Source organism: Melanaphis sacchari, unplaced genomic scaffold (assembly GCF_002803265.2).
Source record: "Melanaphis sacchari strain LSU unplaced genomic scaffold, SCAv2.0 Contig87_pilon_pilon, whole genome shotgun sequence".
In the NCBI taxonomy this organism is placed as follows: Eukaryota; Metazoa; Arthropoda; class Insecta; order Hemiptera; family Aphididae; genus Melanaphis; species Melanaphis sacchari.
In genome coordinates, this window is record NW_020271618.1 from 399,029 (window position 1) to 426,222 (window position 27,194).

At 24.6% G+C, this 27,194-nt stretch overlaps 1 protein-coding gene across 3 annotated transcripts; it reads right to left on the reverse strand.

The window, feature by feature from the left end:
• Positions 1–3,085: 3,085 nt before the first annotated feature.
• LOC112602385 (neogenin) lies at positions 3,086–22,351 on the reverse strand. Of its 3 annotated transcripts, none has more exons than XM_025350440.1 (28): positions 21,920–22,350; positions 20,526–20,688; positions 19,545–19,696; positions 19,315–19,479; positions 19,109–19,228; positions 18,520–18,673; positions 17,580–17,722; positions 15,836–15,995; positions 15,470–15,585; positions 14,487–14,652; positions 14,151–14,424; positions 13,867–14,076; positions 13,638–13,802; positions 13,069–13,198; positions 12,817–12,975; positions 12,534–12,751; positions 12,299–12,457; positions 11,825–11,987; positions 11,573–11,767; positions 11,461–11,496; positions 11,226–11,367; positions 8,129–8,391; positions 7,722–7,832; positions 7,526–7,624; positions 7,359–7,461; positions 6,711–6,823; positions 6,471–6,646; positions 3,086–3,354 (listed from the first exon to the last, which is right to left on the reverse strand). In XM_025350440.1, the coding sequence occupies exons 1-28, from the start codon at positions 22,008–22,010 to the stop codon at positions 3,256–3,258; spliced, it is 4,245 nt and encodes a 1,414-aa protein (XP_025206225.1). In that variant the 5' UTR covers positions 22,011–22,350; the 3' UTR covers positions 3,086–3,255. The 3 variants fall into 3 exon arrangements, with proteins under 3 accessions (XP_025206225.1, XP_025206223.1, XP_025206226.1); XM_025350438.1 differs by having other exon boundaries at positions 14,487–14,718; XM_025350441.1 differs by lacking the exon at positions 7,722–7,832 and having other exon boundaries at positions 14,487–14,718; positions 21,920–22,351.
• Positions 22,352–27,194: the final 4,843 nt, after the last annotated feature.

Below are 27,194 nucleotides of genomic sequence, written 5' to 3' on the forward strand. Positions count from 1 at the left end.
AAAACCCAAATCATATTATATTTATATTTTATACCTTAGTAAGTTAGGTAGGTTAATAGGTATATCTTTATTTTATACCGGTTTAATGTGTGTTTGTGAGTCGTGTCGATTATATACGTGGTTTTACTGCGATTTATTTATTATTAAATATTATTTAATAATTATCATTGTGAGTTTGTCAACTATGAGTTATTTATATCGACACATAATTCAAAATGACAGTAGATAACATACTAAACCATCAAACGTGAGGTAGATAGCATATTGGACGAGTATCTTTTTTTTTAATTTTAGGAAGTTTTCAATCATTTTTACAAAATATTTTCAAAGATTATAATTTATTAATTTTGTGTTATAGTTATGATAAAATATAATATTGTTATTATGATATTATGTACTTTATTGTATTTTATTATACATTGTTTAATTTATGTATTGCTATGTTGCTATGTTATACTAGGAAATAAATATTATTTTCATATAATATAGATTGTGTTTTTATACAGTACAAGTCATTTAATACACAAAAAAACTACCATAAAATTGGTTAAAACTAATATTAAAAATGTGCTATAATTTTATGAATAGAATTGTACCTTAGGATCAATATAGTGCCATAATGTAACTGCTAAAATCATGAGTGATGTTAAAAGTGTTAAACACTTACATATGAATAATATTTGGATCATAGCCATAAGAAACTTAAAAAACAAAAAGTACTGATGAATCATAAAAAATTTTATTAAAAATAATGTACATGTTTGAAGTAGGTATACAAATATATGTTTAGATGAAAAAGAGGAACTACAATTTGTCATTATTTTTGTAAAAATAAAGCACTAAATAAGACATGAAAAAAAAGACAATCGATTAAGAGATCTATAAACATAAGATTAATAGTAATTACTTATCAATTTAGTATTAAGTTGTATACAAAATTGTATTAACATAAAACTGTCTCATACAGACATGTGATGTTTGGGATTGAAATACATTACTAAAACTAAGTTTATCTAATAGAGGATAATAGTACATTTGTATTGTTTGTTCATAAAATATTTAAAGAAATAAATTTAATTTTTAAAATAATTAAGGCACATCCAAATTTAGATTTGATAGATAGCCAAAAAGGTAAGTGAAATAAAAAAAAAAAATTACATATTTAATTAATGAGTAAACATTGATAAATGTTAATCATAGAAAAGTTAAAATTTTACAAAAAAAAAAAAAAAAAATAATAATAATAATAATAATAATAAAAAAAAATTATGTTATTATTATAAAACATTTGAGATTAATGTAAAATGTATAAAATTCATATATTGGTTTGTGTTAATTTTAAACAAATGAAAAAATATAAAAATATAAAATAAATTAAACAGTAAATTATAAAAATAAATTATACATACTCGTATATAATAAAGCAAATATCACTGGTACATGTTTTTAAAATATATAATTATTTTACTTTTAGTAAAATTTAATTAGAATATCATTCATGAATTAATATAAAATTTAATGTTTAGCAAATCACTTAAATTTAAGATTAAAATTAATTCTGTTAAAACATATGAGTAATTTTAGTTAAAAGTTATTTACAAACATGATGAGAATGTTAATTTACATATATCTTACATAATATATACAAAAATAATTGATGCATTATTGCAAGTTGTATTTTAATGGCAGTATAATATTAAAAACAAAGAAAAAAAAATTATCTTTAAGAAACACTAATATAAGTTGTAGTTGTAAAAATTATAATATGATGTGAATATCTTGTAAAAATAATACTTTAAATGACATAATATTTTGATAAAATATTGGCTAGTAAGACTGTGATAAGAATATTTTAATTTATACTCAAATGAAAAGTTATCAAATACACATTATATATTTTAAATGAACAAAATAGTATTATGTAAAATTTAACATAAAAATATTCCACACAGTTAAACCACCAGTTGACTAGTATAGATTTTTTGTGATTTTGATTTAACCCATAAAGGTAAAAGTATAAATATTAATTTTAAAATCAACTATATTATTATTTAATGTACTTAGACATTTAATACTTATCAATCCAATAAAATTCAAAGTTTATAATAAAATTTTTTTTTAAATGAAAAACAGAAAAAAATGTTTAATCTCGGAATAAAATTTGACCATAATATCAATTGAAAGTTTTTACGCAATATTTTCAATAAAAAAAAAAAAAAAAAAAAAATTGTACATACATTTTAACTAAGATTTGTAAAATGTCATTAAAAAAAAAAAAAAAAAATAAAAACTCTTGGTAAACAATATTATGATAAAATTAAGTTTTTTTGATTTTGAAATTTTTTTAAATATATTTAAAGACTTAAGTATTATAAATCACAATTTTTATGCAATGTATGAGAGCATATTATTTTATTGAATAATAAATACTTTGTACTTTTGTTAAGAATAAAATAATAATCATAATAATGTTTGGTAATTTATAGTTGAATGTATAGAAAATAATAACAATGTATTGCTGATAAAATTAACCTAAACGACAGTCGCTACAGTCATAACTGTTATAACAAGTAAGTCATGATAATTCAAATATTAATTTTACGTTACATGTTCTATCAACATACTTATTGTGATAAAATATAAAATGACCATTACAAAATAGATGATACAAATTGTATCTATGATGAAAAAACCAAATGTTTAAATAAAAAATGTTCATTTGTTTAGAATGTTATGCTAAATATACAGAATATAAGGGTATGAGGGCGGGGAGATGTTTAAAACTTAGTTGTATTTAACAATTTCACATATGTAATAAATTATCATTTTTATTGCCAACCTTAGTTTTTAGTAATATATGAAATACCAATTCATTTCATTTACAATATATAAATCCCATACAATTGCCAGACCTAACTTGTAATATTATATTATATAAACTATATAAATCATAAATGGGAACATATTAAGTTATTGCTAATTTACCGAGAAATCACTTTTTAAAATATCACAAAATAAACAGGAATGACAAATTCAAACAAATCATTTTTTTTTCAGTATAAACAAGTGTCTAAATAAATAAAAATATACACATAACTATAAATGTAATCTGGCGGTTTAAAATAGTCACTCTGAATATCAGATATCAGTCTTTATGATATACTGCATTTAATATTTAAAATTATATCTAAATAATCTGAGTGTTTTAAAATGTTAATTATTTTATAATTAACAGAATTACATAAAAATCTGTTCCTAACACTGAAATTCAGATGCAGTAATTGCGCTTAGATCTTTCATTAGACCTTCTAAGTTTGCCATCTCTTGATTGAGTTCTTCTGTGCTATAAGAAGTCTGTAAATAAATAATTTTTTTTTAGTACACTTTGTATAGATGAATTTAAAAATAACAAATAATGATAACTAAATATTAAATAATATATCTGACATGATAAAATCTTTAGGTAGTAGATATATGTGTAGTAAACAATAAAATATAGTTAATTATGTAGCTTAGGTCTAAAAGGGCCAATCTCACTTTTTTACAAAAATGAGTTTAAAGAACTAATGTATAAAATTTAATACGCTTTTTCTTGTGCTAAAAGGGTATAACTCAAATACCAATTATCACTGAGATACAAGGGCTTATGTTACAAAAATAATTATTTATATTTCTAAAACGGCTAATGTTTACATTGGCTCTTTTACAATTAAAAATTGTGTTTAATCATTTACATTGGTCCCACACTGTATTATAATATTAATTGTTTTAAATAATTAAATTGTTATACCTCAATAATTATTAATTGGTAATTCTGTTTCTACGCTATCAGTTACTGATTCCAAATTAAAACAACAGTAAAATGGATTTTAACACTGTTAATTGTTGTTATATTATAATGCACGGATAAATAATTATTGTATTTTGTTAATAAAATGAGTAAAAGCTAAAGAGCCAGACGTCTTGTATCACTGTGTAATATAACTACTAATATTGTTAATTGTAAGTATAGACAATTATTATTCATATTAATTTGCATTTTATTTTATCGTTTTTTAGAGTTGTCTTCTGATTATTTTTCTAACTCTGATAGTGAATTAGTATTTGATCAATGAAGTGAAGAGTATACTCCGTACAATCATAAAATTCAAACTGATAATGAGAGCAGTGATGAGAATAGCAATGACTTTGTACATGATTCAAACGACAATACTGCAAGTTTAATTAATGATATTATCATAAGTATTAACCAACAACAAGATTCAATATCTTCTTGAAGTGGTGGCAGAAAAAAGTTGTAGATGAATTGCGTACCAGAAAACGAACAAAAAATATTGATGCCTGGGCTAACACTATACGTAAAAAACTTAAAACTGAAGGCAAAGAATATTGTACTTTAAAAGGTAAAAAAGTTTCTGCAAAATTAATGAAAGTACCACGTAAATGCAAACGTAATTGTTATCAAAAAATAAATGATGATGAAAGGCTTATTATTTTTAACAATTGTTACACATTAAATATAAATAGTCAAAATTAGTTCTTAACAGGTTCTATTGAAGAATATCCTAAAAAGACTCAGCTATAAAAAATGATAACAGACATAGTAGAAGGCAATTATCAAAACAATATTTTCTTAAAAAATAGAGATATGCCAAATAATGTTTATGAGTACATAAGACATAAGTCTCAAGAAAATTAAGGTTATTATGCCTAAAAAACGTTCAATGGGTGGGGTAATGTATGTTCAATTGATGGTAGAGAATGTCATTTGAACTACCCAAGGTTATCTGATTCTGGAATAAATATTAAAAAATATTACATGTGATTATATAAAAATGTTTTCAGTTCAGATAAGTCATTATTTAAGAAACTACACAAATAAAAATAATTTTTTAAATCCGGATCTCTCAATAAGTGCTATATATAGACTTTACAAGAATTATTGTTTAGAAAAAAATCTTTTTATTAGTAGTAAGTTCGTACAAGATAGAAAAATATTTGTTGAAAAATTTAATTAAGGATTTAAAAAGCCTAATAATGACACATGACAGCAGTGTGATAAGTATAAAAATTTATTAAAATGCTCAACCAATGATTTAGAAAAAGATCAAATTGCCGAAGAAAAAAATGATCATTTAAAATTATTGATCTCGCATACAAGAAGAAGCATAAAGATAAAGCTATAAGTGTAATAAATAATACTGTTCTGTTTCGTTTGATCTACAAAATTTTTTGCAACACCATTTTTAACTGGTGAGCGATTTTTTTTATAAATGTCCATTGTGGACTTCAATTTAACATTTTATGAGATCCACGGAAAAAATAAATCTGCCTATTTTTATCTAAGCTGAAGCTGCCTGCAGAAGACAAGAAATTGCTTCTTGTGTATACAAATACTTACTTTATAAATTAGAACATAGTCATGATATTCAGGAGGTAGTATTTTATAACGATTGCTGCCCAGGACAATATCGTAATATTTTTATAGTTATTATTTTTTTGTACATAGTAGCTTATTTCAAAGAAATGGGAAGAAAACTAATAGTTCACCATAGTTTTTAATTCCTGGACATACCCCATAGAAGCAACACAATACATGCAGCAATTGAAAAAAAAAACATACATCTGTTGATATTGAGTTACCAAGAGATTGGGTTATACTCATTAGTTCAGTACAAAGAAACCCTCCCATTAAGGTAGTTAAAATGAAGCAAGAACATTTTATTAACTTCAAAAATTAATTTATCAATATTTATGTTCATAAAAAAGTTAACATTAATAGCAAACCTGTGTGTTAGAACAAACTAAGATGGATAGAATACACAACTGACAGTTTTGGTAAAGTAATATATAAGCATTACTTTTCTAACAATGAAAAAGAAAATTTCAAAATATTAGATTTGATTAAGGAAACTAGACATTCTTTGAATTGATTGGTTTAAAAACTTTGAACTCCAAATCCTTGCTTCCAAGTAAAGAAAAACTAAAAGATTTGAATTCATTATTTTCATACATCAATGTAACTAGTCAACCATTTCACAATGCATTAATGCAAAATGTAAAACCTACTTCAAGAAATAATAACGAAGAAGATTTGTCTGATTAAAATAGGTATGTACCTGAAATAATTACAAATGTATAATATTTTTTAAAGTATCTTAAGTTTATAGATTAATAAAAAGAAGGGATTTTTATTTTTTTTTTTTAATATTTATTGTTATATTTAATGTGATATTTAGTCAAAATGTTCCTGTGACCCAAGCCACAGAATTATTTTTATGGCTACAAAATTAATAACAGAAAATATTTTAGTATTTTACATTAATTATGATTATAATAAATACTTTTTGTTATGTTAAACAGTAAAATTAAGCTATTGTAGTAACTTAACGTAATAATTCTACTTAAAGTTTTAAAGATTTTTTTTATTTTACTGTTTAAAAGCAATAAAGTTGAGCAATTTTTATTACTTGTATTTTACTAAGCGATTCAACTTCTGTGATAGTATCTCTTTGATTCACTCCTGTTAATGGTGACTTCCATGTTTTAGGACCACTAGACATTGATGTACTGGATGGTGAATTGTTAATAGCTGAGTAAATATTTTTTTTATATGGGCTGGATGATCCTTGAGGTCTAACTGTTACTAAAATGTATATTGAATATATTAATAAATTATAATTATTATGATTCAAATTATTTTTGAATACCTATGTGTTTTTGTTGAGGAGTAGATGGTGCTGACTGTGGTGGAGGTGCAGGAACACTAAAACTTTTCAAGGGATGACCTTGTTGTCTTTTTTCACTAGAGTTCACTAATCCTCTAAAAAAAATAATGATGAATAAAAATTAATTTTTACATTTTAGTGGGCAAGGCAAGGTCACAAAAATAAAAAAAAAAGGATTATTTTAATTTTATTTATTTTTTCATTTTTCTTAATTGGACTGCATTTTTACAATTTAATAAATATCAAAAAATGTCTACTTCATCTAAAGATGATACAATTATGGATTTAATAATTAATGGCAATAATATTAATATTTTCAGTATTTTAAGTTAATGTGTGCATGTTTTATGTGGCTTAACAGTAATTTATATTTAATTATGTATGGTTTAAGGAAAAAACTTGAAGATCATACTTATATAGTATGAAACAAACTATTACAGTTTTAATCCTAATTAATTAAATAAAGCATGGTTTTCACAATATTTGATATAATAACTATACCAGTTAGTTCACTATCAATAGTTCGAAAAAAAAAAAATTATTAATTAATGACAATAGTTTTCAAATATACAATATAAATTTATATCTTTTTTGTTCCTAATAGATTTAAGTAATAAAGTAAAGACATACGTGTGTTGTTGTTGTTGTAGGTTTGCAGCTGATGATACTGGTATGGATTCAAATTTATCTGGAACTGTAGTGGCTTGAACAATATAATTATTTTCAGGAACTCCTGATAAAAAATAATAAGAATAATTATAATAAATAACATAATAATAAAATGATTTGTGTTTTACCGGCTGTTAAATCTACAGTTACGTGAGCTCTAGTAGTGGTTGCATATTGAGATTTAGGATGAGGTGAACGAGATTCCTGACTAGGTAATGTTGCCATAGCTAAAAACATTATAATAATTAAATTTTAATTATTTTTCACCATAATGATGAACTTAATTTATTGATAAAATAAAATAATTTAACAACTATAACTTACTATCATTATAAATAGAATCAAATGAATCAACAGGTAAAACAACAGGTTTAAAGCGTTTATTTAACGTGGAAACTTTTTCATCCGACAATAAAGGTTGAATAATTGTATTACCTTAATGTATATTAAATAAAAATGAATAAAACTTTAACATGCAAAATAATACATAAATAAAGTAATAAAAATCAACAGAAAATTAAGTCGACTAAATTATAATTTAAAATGAAAATATATTTTATTTTCATTCCATCTTTAAGTTCAAAACATGTTTGAATCATTTCTCAATTTTAAAATTATTTTTAAAGCCAAAATTATTTGTTTCAACTTATTTCAAATATAATACAATGTAATAGACAAAAATAATTTTTCATTTTAATCATACATAATATATATTATATTATTATACATACCAACATAAGACGAAACATAATTATTTTTTTCTAAAGAATTGGTAGTCTGCGGTACATGATGTATGGTAACACGAGTATCAGGTCCATCATAAGTGTTTGAACTTCCTTGACCGCATCCAGAACTAGTATCTAATGAACCTTGTGATGATTTTTCCATTGATTTCAATTCCATTTGATCGTGGTGTATCCATAAATCTGGTGGTTTAATGCTTGGAGACTGAGCTACTCCCTTAGCATTATAACCAGTTGATCCTTTAATATACCTTTAGTGAAAATTAAATGTCAAATATTAATGATTAATAATTAACATAAATTTTTTTTAGAAGAAAATAGTAATTAAGACAATGATATATTTTTAATTAGAATCAAAAATTTAAATCAACATTGGCATATTTTTGCTTCATTCCTTTTTTTTTTTTTATGTAGTTGCATTGAAACATTTTATTATTACAATTAATTTTAATTGTTATATGAGCCCATAGTAGTGGATTAAATGATTGTGGACAAAAAAAAGTTCATATCTAATATTAATGTTTTCTGTGTCATGCTAGTACTTCTGTGGGAATAATTACACTTTTATTGGAGGGAATTTAAAATGATTTGCATTAATTATAGTTCTATTAATACTGAAATATTACTATCTAATATCCATTATAAATATTAGCAAATTTTTTCCATAATAAACATAGCTGATTAAAAAAAAAAAAAAAAACATTCCTAAAATATTAATTTAATTGATTTAAATATAGAAACTTAATAAACTAAGTTTTTATTAGTGCAACAAAACTGTAATATTCTATGATAGTATTATTTTTTTTCTTAACTAAGAAAATACAAAGTAAAATGTTTGATTAATATGAATTGATACAAGAAACTTCATAATTTAATTAAAAACTAAATTGTATTACATTAGTTTAATTAAAAATAAATTCTAAACCTAATAACTACATTGCATAATACTGGAAAAAAACTTAAAACGTGAAAACTAAGCCATTCTTAAATAATCAGTATGAGAATGTATTAAAACTTAAAACAAATTGAGTAACATGATTATCAGCTTTAAACACACGTAAATCATTGATTGTGTTTAATCATTAAACATTTTCAATCAAGTTTTATGAAATACACAGATTAAAATATATTTTTTGATAAAAATAAAAATGAATAAACCCAAAAAATAATATTTATTTAAAATGAGATTGTAAAGAACATGATAGTTATTAGGTTCTAATTGATTTTCATGAGCAAAAAATAAAAAATATATATCCAAGTCAATACTTAAACAGTGTGGCTAAATGAATAGAATAAACTTTTAATAGATTTAATTATATTTTCAACATGTCAACAATATGTACTTAGTAATTAAAAAATCATTTCAAAATTTCAAAATTTGATTTTGGTTAAATGTTAAATTTAATTTTAATATTAAATTACGAATTCAAGAAAAATAAAAATGTATTTATATTTTAACTAAAAATAGATGCATTCTAAAATAGATAAGGAAATAAAGTTTTGTTAATAATTTATGAATTTAGGATATTTGATCAAATATTGATGCACAATTATTATATCTACAACCATAACATTGTGGTATCATTAGTTTAATTATAAAAATAATTTTTTAATTTCTTCTTAACAATTTATTATTTAGTAAAGTGCTATGTAATGACTAAAGAATAAATAATTTAAATGTTGTCTAATGTTTATGAACAAATATAACAAAACAAAAACAAAAATATGTATAATATCAAAAAATATACTTTTAATAATAAGCTTATTTTATCATGTTTCTATTAATTTAAGATATTTGATTTGTATGTGTAAAAATGATATTTTAATTTTATTATAATTATTTTTAAAATTATCTTAACCATTATCATATAATGTTTTAGATTTAAAATGTTTCATTTTAATATTAAATGTATGTAATAATTGTTTTTGTTATTTTGCATAAAATATAAAGTTAAAAATCTATTTTAGACTGGCAGTTTGGACTTATCTTTAAAAATAAATTACCTTTTAATATTGTTTATTATAATCAATAAAATTATACATTTCATGACTATATATTAATCTTACTTAAAAATTTGACATAAAAACATCTTGTATCATACAAAATTATTATGTGTGAGAGTAAAGCAAAATGGCAGATCTAACTAAAATACATTGAATTTTTTTTATTAATTTAAAAAACTATTTAAATGATCTGTTAGATGTATCATATACCAGCGTTTCTCAAATTGTGGGTCGTCAGTCAATTTTTGGTGGGTCAAGAACAATTCTTTAAATTATACAAATTCCAAGAAATATATGTTAAATTAATATTAAATATATTGTTATTAATAAAAGTACATTTGTAAAGATATATAGATCATAAACCTATACAATAAGAAAAATAATAATTTAAAACTTAATAAACAAATTTTGTTAAAAAAATTGAAATATGTTGTATTATATTATTATTTTAAATCAAATTTTTTTTTATTTAACTACTTTTTGAAAAATGAAACCATGTGGGTCACTAAAGATTTTCAGGGGGAAATTTGGGTCACGGTACTAAAAAAATTAAGAGCCACTGTCATAGACCATAGTTGATAAAATAATACAAATAGTGAAATTTATTTTGGTTTTTTGCATTAATTTTCTGAATACAATTTTAATAGGAATTAAAAAGCAGTACTATTCGTATTAATTGTATGATTGCATAAGCCACCATTATTCTCAATGCCTCAATTGATATTATAAATAATAAAATGTAATATGATAGTGTTGTAATTAACTTGTTGCACCCATCACAAGCTATGCTTTAGGGGCGGCATCATTGATTGTTTTATTTTAGTTTCATTACATTTATGAAAAATATTATTTTTGACAATAAACTGAATTTGGTTTCACTTTGCTTTAAATAAAAAGATACTAATTTCATTCGATTTCTTGGATGTTAAAATTATTATTTAAATTTAAATTTTTGATTCAAAACTTATTATATTGTTCATATTAACTTATTCTAAAATTAGTAGTGTAGTTTATTTGAAGTAGAATTATATATTTATAAATATTTTAAGAACTAATTAAAATTAAAAATTAAAAAAATTACCCTTTTTTACTTCTGTTTCTTAATGGCTTATTTTGTTTACAACACAATAAAGCAATTCCAATACCAATACAAGATATAAGTAATAAACAACATGCAATCAGTATATATAAAATGGTTGTGTTGTTAATACCACTTTTTCCATCTATATAAATGAAATTAAAACAAAAAAAATTATACATATATAATTAGATATGTAATAAAAGAGAAAAATAATTTATTTTAAAAATGATAATACCTTTTAGTGATGTTCCATCATTGTAAGGAGTACCACCTAAAAATATTTCAAAAATAAATAATAACAAGTTAAATTGATACTGAATACAAAACATTAAAAATTAATATAATACCTGGCAATGTTTTGATATTAATAGTAGGACTAAATGGACCATAACCAATAGAATTTTTAGCTTGAATTTTAAAAAAATAATTAGTATTTGGTGTCAGTCCTTTAACTGAGTAAGACATAAGATCCCCTTCAACTGCTTCAGTTATCCACTCATTATCTGAACTGGTATCATCAGTTGTATATAAAATCAAATATGCTAAAACAAAATATAATTTAAAATGGTAATTGAATTTTTTTGTTTTAAATAACTTACCAATAATTTGTCCATTTGAAAACTTTGGTGGTTGCCAATTTAATGTTATAGATTGAGGTTTATCATCATTTTTAACAGCAGTTAAATCTCTTGGTGGTGATGCTGGTTTGGCTTCTTGAGTACTATTCATCACCAATAAACTCCAAGCACTTTCAAATTGTCCCTAAAGTCATACCAAATTATTTTATTTTAAGTTAATGTGAAAATACTATATTTCAGACCACGAGAGAATACTCGTTTTGTGTATGTGGCTAATCTCTGTTACTACTCTTACTACCGATAAATCATTTCTACCAGCCAAATACTACACAGCCATTGACAATAGGAACAGAGAAGATGTAATTATGTTTTGAAAGTAATTACACAGTATATATTACAGGTGAGAGTGTAGCTTATGAGAAGAATTTTGATAGGTAAACTTACGATACTCTCTCGTGGGCCAGATAAATCAATATTTGAAAATTAAAAATTTACCTTGATCGATTTTACTGTAAACTCATATTGAGTATTAGGCTTTAAATCATTAATAATACAAGAAAGTTCAGTAGTGTTGACATATTTGTAACGTGAATTGTTAGGCGAATAGGACGATTTGTATCGTACAAGGTAAAGATGTACATCATCAACATTCGACTGTAAATAAAATGTTTTATAAATATAAAATTAACTGATTTATTTTATAATATAGGCAAATATATTTGTGTATTACATCAAACTCTAGAAGAGAATTATCTGTCCACGATACTTCTATGGCATTTGGAGAAATAACATTAGTTTTTAAACCAATTGGTGGTATTACTGGGTTTGATGATTCCTCTAATGTGTTTATAATAGATTGCTCTCTTATGGTTGCCATTTGGTATACTATTGGCCCAAGACCCATATCATTAACAGCAGCAAGACTCAGTACATAATCAGCATTTTGTTCTAAAAATGATTATAGAAATAAATAAATAAAATACAAAATACAAAATGTATTATCTAATATTTACCTAGATTTTTAATTTCATATTGTCGTATTTTTGGATTTATTTTTTCCTTATACACATCAGGAACACCTTTACCCCATCCTAGTGTATATTCTCTGACAATTATACTTTTATCTTTTGGTGGAGACCAGGTTATCAATAGTGAATTAGAAAAAGCTCGAACTATTCGATAAAATTATAAATTCAATTAAATAAAAATATATAATTATGCATTTAATAAACTAAAATAAATATGATTATAAAATTAAAACTGACCTTTGAAATTAGTAGGTGCATCAGGGACAGTATCTTCTCTAAGATTTTTATCAAATGTTAATATTGTAAACCACTCTGAAGGTGGGCTAGATCCAACAGTATTTAGAGTCCATAAACGGACTTGATAAGTCTAAAATAATTAATAAAATATAATAATAATTTTACTTTTTTTTTAAATAAAATAAATTCAATATATATGAACTTTGAATACAAGCATACATAAATGTATACTATTCAATATTTAAAATGTAGAATAAAATGTGATGATTAGATGATATACAAATGTTTTAATTTTAATTATGCCAAATAAAATTGTTTTAAATTAATACACGACGTTCAATGATATTACAAACACATAATTTTAATTTGATTTTTGAAGTTATAATCATTATGAATCTAACAATGATTATTAAAACTTTTTTTTGGGAAGCTTCATTAATTAACAACTGTAAGTTTCATTTCTAGAATGAGAATATTAATTCTTAAAACTACATATTTTGTTCGCACATATGGTATTAAAAGAGAAAAATACTAAAAGGTCATAAGTAATTAAAAAACATTTTACTTACTGAACTTTTATCTAAATTGGAAATTTGATATTCTAAATTATCACCAGCAGTTGTGATGGTATCACCAGATGATTTTCTATCAGGTTTTTTGTATCGAATTTTATAACCTGTTATAACTCCATTTTGACTAGATTTTGGCGGATGTTCCCACCTAATATTAATCTCCTAAATTTAAAAATAATAAACATTTATAATCAATTATATTATTATAAAATATTTTATCACATACAGTAGCAGAAATTGCTTCAACAACAATATTTTGTGGTGGTTGAGATGGAGCTGAAGGTTTTGTTAAAACAACCACTTCTAAAGACTTCATCCCGGGACCATTTTGATTATAAGCTACTACCCAAATTTTATACTTAGTATATGGACTTAAATCACTTATTTCACGATCGGTATGTTTCGTTATAAAAAATTGTTCTTCAGAAGTTGAATCCTGGTAAAAGTAAAATATTTATATAAATATAAATGTATGCTTGTTATTTAACACATTGTTTATTTGTTTTTTACCTTCATGTAAAATAATTTATACTCTTTCAAATTCTCACTGCCATGTTCTGGTCTAGACCAAGAAACATATATTGATGTAGGTGAAACTGCTTTAGCAGTTACATTATAAGGTTGTCCAGGTAAATTAATTTCTGCCTTGGTCATTACTTTCAAACGTGGTGAACTATCACCTATACCATATTCATTTACTGCCATTACTCTAAAGAGATAATGCTTATCGGGTAATAATCCGCTTATAGTTATATCAGTTTGTGATGTGTTTGTCATACGTTCTCTGAAAAATTCACATTACACCAGATAAAATAAATAACAAAAACATGATATACAAATATTAACCTGTCAGATCCTTCTTCTTGATAAAATATTGTATAAGTTAATATCTCGCCATTAGTTTTTAGTGGATTAATCCAAGTTAAAGTGGCTAATCTAGATGACACAAAACTTGCTTCTAATGCTCTTGGGGAAGATGGTAGGTTGTTTTTTAAGTCTTTGGGTTTTTCAGCTGCAGAGAATGAGTTGACGAAATCAGTACTAATATTTGTAGAACTGTTTGAACTAGGTAAATTTTCTGTTTACAAAAGCAAAAACAAAACAAAACGCAGACAAAAATAAATAAATTACTACAAAACAAAACAAAACAAAACAAAGCAAAAATAATAAATAATTAAAACTAAAAAATAAATTATTTAATAGTTTATATATCATAATTATTCAAGAAAGATTAATTTTTTTTTTTTTTTTTTTAGGTTTTTGATTTCAAATAATACTAAACATTGGTATGTAAATATTTTAATTTATATAAATAATCTAGAAAATTTGCTCAAGCATTTATATTGATATTTAACTAGTAAAATTATTAAATATTAGCTGTCAACTTAAAAATAAATAACACATATACAAATAGAAATATAATAAAAATTTTAATATATAACTTACAATTATTTTCAAGTGACGAAATAAAATATTTTAACGTTATTAGAGTATATACTCTATTATATACCATTTACATTTTGTTTTATTCAATAATAAATAGTATATTTTTATTTATTTATTTAATATATTCTTTATATAAATATATATATGGTTAAATGAAGCATTGTAAGTATATTATAATACATTCAGCATAATATTAATTAATATGATAAACAAATAAATCACAAACTAAGAATATGAACACTTATTAAAAAAGAAACTATAGTTACAAGTCTAATATTTGACTGATAAATTAAAATTTTATTGATATATAAAGCCTAAAGGTTTATTGACTTTCAAGCAAAGCATTTCTAATGTATAAACAAATAGATAACCTATTAAATTACCTGCATGAAAAACATTTAAAAATGCAGATGATTGAATATTCCCAGCAGGGTTTGATGCCAAACATTGGAACATCCCAGAATCCATAGTCATCAATCCAGATATTTTTAAATTGGTCCTATAAAACATATGTATCAACAATTTACTTAATGATGTTATTTTTAGTGTCATATAAATATTCATTATTTTTACTACAATTTTACCACAAAACATGCATGTAAACAGAATTTTAGTTAAGCTTTTCATTGTAATATTTTCTATTGATAGTCATTACAATTTCAGTTGAAATAAATAACAGTGCAATTATAGACAGTTTAACTAAGGTTATTTTACCATTGTATTTTATTATATAATATATAATTATTTACCCGCTAACAAACTGTAGGTATTCATCTTGTTTAATTCTGTCACCATTTTTGAGCCAAATAACTCGTGGTGGTGGTTTACCAGCTACTTCACACTCCAATATTATATCTTCTTTTTCAAGAACCATTGTATCTTTAGGTTTACGAATAAATTGTGGTTTAACTATAATTATAAAATTTGTAGTTAATAATTAATAATTCAAAAAAGATTCTAGATACATAGTTAATTGAAACTAAACAGTATACAATATTTTTTTTCAAGTTATACATGATACATTATATGTATAAGTATTAAGCTTATAAAGTAAATAATTCTAAAGTACACAATAAAATAATATATAACAAATAGATTTTAAAGTGTAGATATTATAATGTACAATGTAAAAGAAAAATAACATAATTCAATGATATTATGTAAATACTAAATTCATTACTATATTTTTCAATGATCACAAGCTTTAAACACACACACAGTGAAACCAATGAGAACAATCTTGCATTTATACAAGGATGACATTGTGGCAATATATTTTATTGCATTGAAGTTAGAACAATATTTGAATATCTGAATATAAATATGTAAAATACTAAACTGATTGTAAATAATAGCAAGTATAAATATATGTTAATATTTTATAAATAATGAACTATAATTTCTATCATGCACATTATATTTGTTTTTCATTGATTTAATTTAAGCTTCGCAACTAAGGTCATTAGCTGTGGATAGAAACAATAGGTTTTTTGTTAAGGTTTGTTTGTAAAGTTTGGTTAGTACTGTTGGAACACTGTATGTATGTACGCCATGGATTCGTCACTAAGAACTCAGGTGGTCACCCATCTGAGAGCTAGCGACGCTGACCGATGTTAGACCTCAGAACACATTGGGGACTAAGGCCAACCACTGTGCCACACCAGGCCATGCTCATTAAATTGTAGACTTAACCAAGAGTATAATTACAGACTTCATGTTATAAATCAAGTTTAAATGCTGTAAGCCAGTGATTCCTAAACTTTAACAGCCACGGAACCTTTTTCTCTCGGGGCCTCTTAGAAATATTTAATATTAAGTTTTAGTTACCTATGTTCTATGAACCATGTTACACATGATATAAATATATAGGAACAAGAATAATAAGATATTTATTAGTAAATGAAACAATTGTATTAATAGAACTAGAGGAAATATTAATTATTGTTAAGTTTATTGAAAAAATAGTGGTTTCACATATGCAGAGCCTTAAGCCTTAAGTACTTCACAAAGCACAGTGTGAGAATTACTGCTGTAGACTTCACATTTATTTTCGATAGATCCAATATATCAGTTAAAAAGTTGCTTCATATAATGTAAGATAAATAAATATGATTTTATTTTGTTTTATTAGCATTAGCATATTTTTAAATAGTTTCAAGGTTAATTATTACTTATAATTTAAAATTTGTTTTTATATATCTTTGAAGTATTATATTGACATAGTATTTGGAAATATGAAAAATTATTGCTATTTTTTATTTATATATAATTAAAAATATTCTTCATTTAATGAATTTTTGGAACACATTTTTAAATGCAAAAATTTAATATATTATTTATAAATACATAATCATACAAGACTATTAGAGGTATTTTAATTTAGAATTATTTAGTTTTAAGTATTAATATTAAGGTAACATTAAAATTATTGATTTTATGTTATTATATAATTTAGATTATAAATGAGACATTATTAAAGATTTTGTTACTCACTATGGACTTCCAATGTAGCAGAAGCATCAGTAGAATCTTCGTGATTTTCTGCTCGGCAAACATAATTTCCATCATCATTTTTATTCACTTGTGTTATTTGTAAGCCACCAGTACCGATTATACTAAACCGAGAGTCCAGATATCTATAATAATTTTAAAAATGTTGTTTTTTTTAAATATTTATACTCCATCTTAAGTTAATTATAATGAATTCATTATTATTAAAATACAAAGAATAACGCTTCAAACATTTAGTTTTTCTTAAACTTCAAAACTTTTATTAATTCATTTAAAAATAGGTACCATACATTAATATTTAGATTGTTTGTTTTTTATTTATCATAACAAAAATATAATTTCAAATAACAACCTTAATGTTCATATAAAATAATATGATAAATAACTTTCAGAACAACTCTTAGAACATGATATTTTATATTTAAAATATCTTGATCATACATAAAAAGCTATTTTAAAATCTTATTGATTAAAAAATTTAATATACTATTATCAAAACAGTATTCACAACTTTCAAATATTTTTTGATAAAAACAAATATTGACATTTTTTAGTTAATTGTAATAAATAAATATCTACAAAAATTTTTAGATTGTATGTTTTTAAACATTTTACAATTAGTCAATCAGAACAATTATCCACTAAGAAATTATTACTAAGTAGGTAGAATTGATTTAAAGAACTTCTTAGAGGGGTTTTACAAACTTATAGGTACTCAAAGTGAATTTAAGGTTCACTTGGTAAACTTTAAAGCTTTTGTAACACAAGTTAAGGTTTAAATCTTTTTGATTTTACACACATAAATTCTACAAATATCTGTACTGATTTAAAGTATATAGATAAACAATTATAAAATTCAAATAATAAAGAACTCCATGATATATATGATATAAAAAAAATCTATTGATATACTTATACTTACGCCATATCAATTAAAGTACCGCCTTTTAGCCAAGAAATTTGTGGTCGTGGATTTCCAACAGCTGCACAATCTAAAGTTACAATTGATCCTTCTAAAGCTATTGTTGATTGAGGTTTAGCAACAAATTCTGGAGCTTTCAATCTTTTGATTACATCTATAACAATTATAAATACAGTTAAATTTTTAGTTGTATCAGACTCCAAGAGAAGTAAAGAATGCGTTGATTCTATAATGATGGATATTTTTTTTATCGATTGTTATACATTTTATAGTGAGTCTTCAAACGTATAAGATGTTTGTGTAGAAAATTTAATGTAGTTGGTACTTCTTGATGGTAAAAGTAAAAATTAAAATTTATGAGTTATTTTTAAAATAATTGTATGGTAATCCTGATTATCAAAGTTTAAAGCGTTTGTCAGAAACACATGCCATAATAAATAATGAATGATTTATAGTTGAATTCAAATTTAACACATTCATTAAAGTTTCTATTCAACGATGAGGTAAACTCGACACATACTATTAACAGAGTGGGTATCTTCTAGATTACTTTTTTTTATTTATAAATATATATTTAATAAAAAATAACCTTCATTTTCAACAATTGTTAATACTCCAGGGTCACTTAATCGATGCCTATCTAATCCAGTCACGTTACATCGATAAGCACCATTATCTTCTTTTTGAACATAATCAATTTCTAATGCCCCTATATAATACAAAAATAGAATTTAGTTATAAAGTGATATTAAATATTAATCATAATAAATAGATGTAATAAATGAATGATCTTACCTGATGGGAATATTGTCATACGAGTTCTATCAATTACTAATGGCGAATGGTCTTTGAACCAAGTTATTTTTGGTAAAGGCTGTGAATTAATAACACAGGAGAAGTATGCTGTTTGTCCAGGAAGAAGTTTTAAATCTGTAGGTTGCTTTTCAAATGGTGATAGACCTATTTAATTATTATTCATAATTAATTAATAAATAAATATAAAAACTCCATTAAATAAAACGTACGTGCAAGAGTTATAGTTGCTATACGGCTAACAGCAGAACCAATATTATCAACAAATGCTACACATTGATATGCTTCTAAGCCTTCAGAAATATCTTTTTCATCATTATTGAAAACATTTTTAATAAGCAGAGACCCATTTTTCAATATAGATCTAAAACAGTATAATATTATAATTAGATATAAGAACTAATAACTTTTTCTTGAATTAATAAATTTTTTTTTAATGTAATTTATATCCTAACAAATTGTATATTAATTTATAATTATTTACTCAATAACTTAACCAGACATTTAATTGATTTTTTTTTTGTTAGAAGAGGAAGCTATCATTATTCAAACATTTTATATGACTATAGATATGCAAAAAATTAAACAATTGAGGTGAGGTGAGGTTATTAACGTGCTTAAATGTTTAATAACACTAAAACATAGTTAATTAAAAAATTAAAAATTATTAACATGACAACAATTTAAACTAAGTATCACATTAAATGTATTTCTTAGGTGTTACAACTATCCTAAAATTATCTGATTCTAGAAACTAAAAAAAATAAGCATTCTTATAAATAACAAAAAAAAAAAGTTAATTATTGAATTATTTAAAAAATATTACCTTTGATATTTGTTTATTTTTAATTTAATATAAATCCTTATGACAGGTCAATTTAATATTTTTCTTATATTATAATCTTTAATCTTATTTAATATTTTATCCATATTAGGTAATAAGATAAAAATAATTTTAAAAAACAAAAATATTAAAAATAGTTTAAGAACCTACCTTTAAGTTTATAGAGTACTTTAAAGGAAGATTTTTAGTCATGATAAAATTATTTAAATAGTCATAAAATCAGAGTTTTAAGATTACAAACAAATAAAAATAATTAATATTGAATATTCAACTAATGAAAAAAAAAAAATTATAAAAGTTTAATGGTTTTGTAAACTATTAAATAATATTTTAGTCTTAAAGAATTTACCTTTTCGTATCTCCAATAAAGTCAAAGTATTGTCCATCAGGAATCCTCCATCTAATTTGAGGCAATGTAGCAACACTATCAAAATTTGCTTCACAATCTAATCGTATGGTTTTACCAGCAGTTGTTATAATATCGCTTGGTTCGGTTATAAACCGTACACTACCTATTGTTAACAAATTACATATGAAAAAATTAATAATATTTTAAGGAGATAACACTAAACTATTCATACTAAAATTATTTAATAATAGGTATTTCAATTTAAAAGTGCTTATTAAATATTTAAATTAATATTTGTTACTAGATCCCAGATTTTGAAATAAAACAATTTTTCCAATCATACCACTTGAATACTAGTCATATAAGAAATTGAAATAAAATATAAATTTATATTTTTTAGTTGTTATAACTTAATGATTTTTATCTATTGTAAAAACATTTATATTATAATAACAGTACTTTTGAAAAAATGTAATTTAAAATATGATCTCACTAATATGATATTTATTTTAAAACCTACATGAATAGATTGCTCAATCTATTTTAATTTTTTGATAACACTTATGATTGTAGTTATCTTCCTAGAAATTGACTGTTAAAATTTAAAAATCAATGTACAAAGATTATTATGCACTTGTACAATATCTGATTTATCACACATTTGGTGGTTCAATAGGTTATCTACAAAAAATATAGTTATCTGCCAATGTTTATTCACTATATTAATATACTTATACTTAATTATTTTGATTAATTCCAAAGATAAAAGAAAATTTAACAGTGGAAGATGATGTTAGACATTGCAAACTCGACAAAGATAAGAAATAATAATTAAAATTATGGACAAAAAAATTCAAGGACTAAAAATTTTGATAGCATATAGTATGAGTGCTGATCATTAAATAATCAGTATTTTTTGATACACATTTGTATTACAACTCAGATAACTCTTTTCGCGTAGGATATTCTGTTTATTTCCGATTTAACTTATTATTGTTATTATCTATTTATTATATTAAAGATTAAAATTAAATAATATTATTGGTATTCAAGTCTTGACCTTTTGTATTATTATAGCACGTATAGTATCACAGAAAGATGGTAAAATAAGTAAATAGTATTCTTTGTGTAAGATTCATTGCAACTAATAGGTACACACTGGGTGCCAAGTACTAAAAGTATAATCAGCATCATAACTTCCTTTACAAAACGAAAATTCATGTGAGGCATTAGAATTAATAGCTACTTGGCATTAAAGAAGAGAAGAAATTACATGTTATGAGGAGTAAGAACAGATAACGTTGTATCATAACGTATATAAAAGATAATATAAGAATCGTCGATCGTGTTCAGAAACAATCGATGTACGACAGTTGTGTTTGTTTTGTACTTACTTCGTACAGATGCGACCAGCAGCAGAAGTCTCAGCGCTAAGCAGTAACCGGACAGCAAGAGTTTCCGGCAAATGCCGCCGCTCGGGCGCATTTTGTGGAAACAAGACTGGAGACAGCGGTCACGGTGCTGCTGCTATCGGATATGTTTTTTCGTGCGTCGAAGTCACGGATTCCGCGACATGATGGCCGACTACGCGAGTGGATGTGTTCGATTAATCCGTCGCCCGTCTCACCGATCGTGTCAACTACTCGTAAACGATGTCGTCGTCGGGTGCGATTCGTCTCTACGGTCGTACGGCTATAAAAATGGTACTCGTTTTCCTTAAGGTCCAGGTCTTCGTCTCAGTGTCGCGAGTTTGTGCGCTTCCGATCGAATTTGATAATAATAATAGTAATAACAAACAATGATGAATATTTCGCGCTGATGGTAGTCGCCGCGATCGGTAGTAAACACGAGACTCGGGTCGTGATTGGCCGATATCGCCAGTGGTGCACCCTACGGCGGTGAGATAACGGTGGTGGCGCCGCCGTCGCCGCCGTCGCCGCCGACGCCACCTGGTCGGACGACCGTCCAGCCTTGCCAGACATACCATTATTATGGTATTCAACTGGTGAATGAAAATTTGTTATGTCGTACGTGTGTAAGCGGATACAACACATGCGAGTACGACGTCTTTTTAATAATAATTGAGTTCTTTAGTCTTTACTCACGATGACATACATTTTTAATTTGTAATTTTAAAGTTTATAATTGTAAACATATTTTAGTATTTATTTCATTAATTTTCCTTTACAATTACTGTTTAAAGTTACACATTTTTTTTTAACATCACTCATTGACAAAGAAATAAATACTATTGATTTCACACACTACTATTATAAATAGTAGATATATATATATATATATATATATATGTTATAATTTAATAACCATTCGTCAGAGGGACACGAAACTATGAAGGACGCCCGTGTATTGTTTTTTTTTTTGTTAAATAATTATTCAACATTGTAAATATGCGTGATTTTGAACACGATTCATTTAGATATTAGAGGTCTACATTGTAAAATAAAAAACCGATTGCCAAATTAATACCGTTTTGCAGTAGGTGTCGTGCGTGGGTCGCTATTATGGTTTATGGATGTGTTAAATTTGAATTCGATGGTATATAATTGTATAGAATATAGATACCTACGAAAAACGATTCTGAGTGGAGATGGTTAGTCGGTATTTTCTCACTAAGTATATTCCATGATGTTATGTTTTTTGATATAATTATTAAGGCCATTTATTTTACTTTTAGTGTTTATAGTAAGTTATTGAAAAACATTTTTCTAAAAATATTATTTAAAAGAAATCAAAAATATCATTGCGTAGGTTGTGTGTACAGTAAAATTTGTAATAATACAATATACATTAGAGTTGGTTTAAATTATTAAAAAAAAAAAATTCAAATTATTATTTATTTTTAAATAAGTAATTTCAATTTGGACCTAAATGTTTATAAAAATAATTTTCCTCATATATTTATTAGATTTCATGTTTTCAGTGCGACTAATTATTCTCATCTTGTATTACATTTTCAAAATTTAATTATAAAAAGAAAATTGTTTATGAATTTTTATTTATTAATCTATATTATACTTGAAATAAATTCAAAAAAAATCTTTTCATGATTCACGTGAAAAATTAGAACTTGAGCCTAATTAATATTTTCGACAATATCTGCAGTTCACTGGCATTTAGTAGGCAATCATTGATTACAATGCGATAAATGAAACTAAAATAGCAGACTATTTAAGTGATTATAACTTATCGACTCCAGAAAGTAGATTTATTTATTATAAATATTTGGCCTATAACGTATACTTATATAGGTATCTTGTTAATGAATTATAGTGTTTTATTCTATACAAGTGTTATATTTATATTTATTAGATGATCGACTTAATGAAATACATTCACTATTAAGGTTTCATTGAATGTTTTACGATAAATCGATTATAGCACCACATATTGGTAAACATAATTAAATGATAATAAAATTATTCTTTCTCTAATACTTATCTGTAGAGACAGTTTTAGGAGTAATATTTACTATTGAACAAACTGTGGTATTTTTTTTTTTTTTTTTATATGTTTAGTCTGTTTAGATACTAAATTATAGAACAAGATAAATAATTTTTATATCACATAATTTTATCATAGATGTTCAATAAAAATTAAAAATATAGCTATAACAACTATTTTTATTTGTATATTACCTATTAAAATTGATAATTAGAGTGCGTGCGGATGTTGTAGCTCATTAAAATGTTTAAACATTAAAAATAACACTTCGAATAAAGCAAAAAGGCAGTAAAAATTTTAAAAGCACTAATAATTATTTTTTAAAACATTTTATTAGGTACTAATTTTGTGTTAATTAATTTAGTTTTCATTCAATTTAATAAACCATTTTAAAAGATAGGTAATTGATATGATCATTACATATTTTAGTTAAAAGGACGCCACATTCGCATATGTTGTTTTTGTCTTACCAATAAACAATATGGCAAATTTACGTTCAGCAGAACTTCTCACGTATGTTGTTAGCTTAAATATCTCAGTGATTTTAAAGTCAAGTTAAAAACATTATCAGTGGACAGTGATTAAGCGTTAGATTTTTTCAAAGTGTTGATTGTTTAGCTAGTCATGTGCATTTTCAATTTATAATAAATACTTATTGTATGAACAGGGAACATATTATAATTAATAATACGCGCGCCTCGGTCACCAAAATATTTAGTACGCTCTACACACCGATCGACCTGTGTATATTATGTGTATATATGTACTTGTATATATAGCAGTATAGCACTTAATAGGAAGTGGACAGGGTCGCCGAGCAAATTCCGTGAGTGTTAGTGTGTGGGTGGTATGTATGTGCGTATACTTAAAATGAAGGAAGAAAAATTGATAATTTAAATGTAAAAAAAGGGTACCTAACTCTATGTTAAACATCAATTTGAAAATGCAATAAAATGTTTAGCAAAAGTATAATATTTAAAACAATTTGGCTCTTCTGGCTCCTGACCCAACAATATAAAATTGTATAATCATATAATAAATAACAATAATAATAATTAAAACAAAAACTCCCAATTTTTGGCCAACGGCTTCTTAGCTACATAATAATAAAAAAATACGCCAAGGGTAACAAATAAATCCTTAGGACAATAATATATGTATATATATATAAAAATAGATACGTGTTAAAATTTGATGATTCGCGCACACACGATATACAAAATAAATATGACAGAATGTGGCGATTCGCGCTCGAAAAAATAATATTTTGCGTTGACTTTTACCGATGAACTGATAGAATTTTTAGGCGACAGTGTTAAATTTCGCGCATCAGTGAGCCAGCAGCGGTCGATAGCACGTTGTTATAATCTTAAAATTATATAATTCACAACCGATAATTAAAAGACCACAAAAAAAAAAAAAAAAAGACTTTGGATTCAATTAACAGGCAATTAATTAACATAACTAATGGCGGTACTAATATTTGTATAGGTCGAGTCGTTGAGGCGTTTGATTCCAAGAGAAATAGCGGCTTGAAGTTACAAGATCACAAGGCACGGCGACGTGGTCTATGTTATTTATTAATATTATTTGTTATATTCAACAAAAATAAAAAATTAAGACAATAATTATCATAAGTCTGTGGGTTTTCATAAATGTTTGTGTACGTTTGATTGTGTTACTAAATTTAAATGTACATAATTAATTTTTATAATAAAATTATTTTTCATAAACTGTATTATAAAATTAGTATAGGTACTTAATAAGATGATATTTTTCGATATTACATATTAATATATGTATTTATCTTATCATAAACTAAAAATAATAACCTATATATTTTGACAACAAATTTATAAAATTGAATGGAAAATCTTGAATATCTTTTAGAACGTAGATATTTCTTCAATGTTTGGTCTTGGTATTGGAGCTATCAACTTGGGAATTTCAATTTCTCCTGAAATCATTGTAATATTATGTTCGTTTGTTTTTTTTTTTTTTTTTTTGTTTAGCCAAATCTAGTGTTTCTTGCATAATTTGTTTTCACAAACCTGTATCAGTATGGTCATCTACATTTTTTATTTAGTATTTTTTAAACGGTTTTAAATATACCATTTTATCAACTACTAATTGTTTAATTATATTATGATTATGGTCTATTATAGCCACGATATACCTCTAAATTTCAGATATATTCGCGTTGGCATATATTTATATTTTAATTTTATATTATAAGATTTCAAGCAGCCAATATGTATAAAATGTTTTGCTGGCAAATCTTTTGTACAATTTTCTGAAGTTATAACTTTTTTTTAAATATAAAAATAAAATAAACAAATGTAACAAAAGTAATTTGTGTGTATGTGTGTGTGTGTGTGTGTGTGTCGATCGGTGGCGGCGGTCAGTGCTGTGCCTAGCATTATTAGTATCTAGTGTCAAAAATTATTTTTAGTGCCCTCATCTTCTCTACTATGTATGTTTATACCTATAACGAGATAACATAAGAATAGAGGAGAGAAATTCGTTAGATTTACCATTTTATACACATTTCTAAGAATAAAAAATATTGATAGATAGGCTTATCATACTAAACCGGTATCATTTATTTACGAATCAAATTTGTTTGATTGCATAAAAAATAACTTATCTTCAAAAAATGCTAATAAAAAATAATTTTGTACCTATTTCTACAATGAGTGATGTGAACATTACCATAGATGGGTTCAAAATAAAATCATACAACTTGTTCCAGTCGAAATTCTGTTATTAAATTATTAATTATATATAATAATAATAATAATACAGTACACACATATTTATAGTTTATTATTGTTATTGACGATCATTGACGTCGTTATTTTGGGATAAAAATAAAAGCCAATTATATCCATACATGAATAGGTATTTTTACATAAATGCCTACAATACATTTCAAAACGTTATTTCATCGCCAGTCAAAGTAATGAATCGACACCGCCGATCAGGATGATATTATTGTATTGAGACCGTTAAAAAATTTAAATTAATATGGTCAATTTTCATCTATCAGTAATATTACTTAGATTATAAAAAGATTTTGGCGCCTTGGTAGTCTTGGCGCTCGGTGCATACGCACCTCTCGCACCCCCCTAGGAACGGTACTGGCGGCGGTAACTGTAAATTTAGGCCTATTTATGTATAATTGCGCTATTAATTAACAGTGGTGCT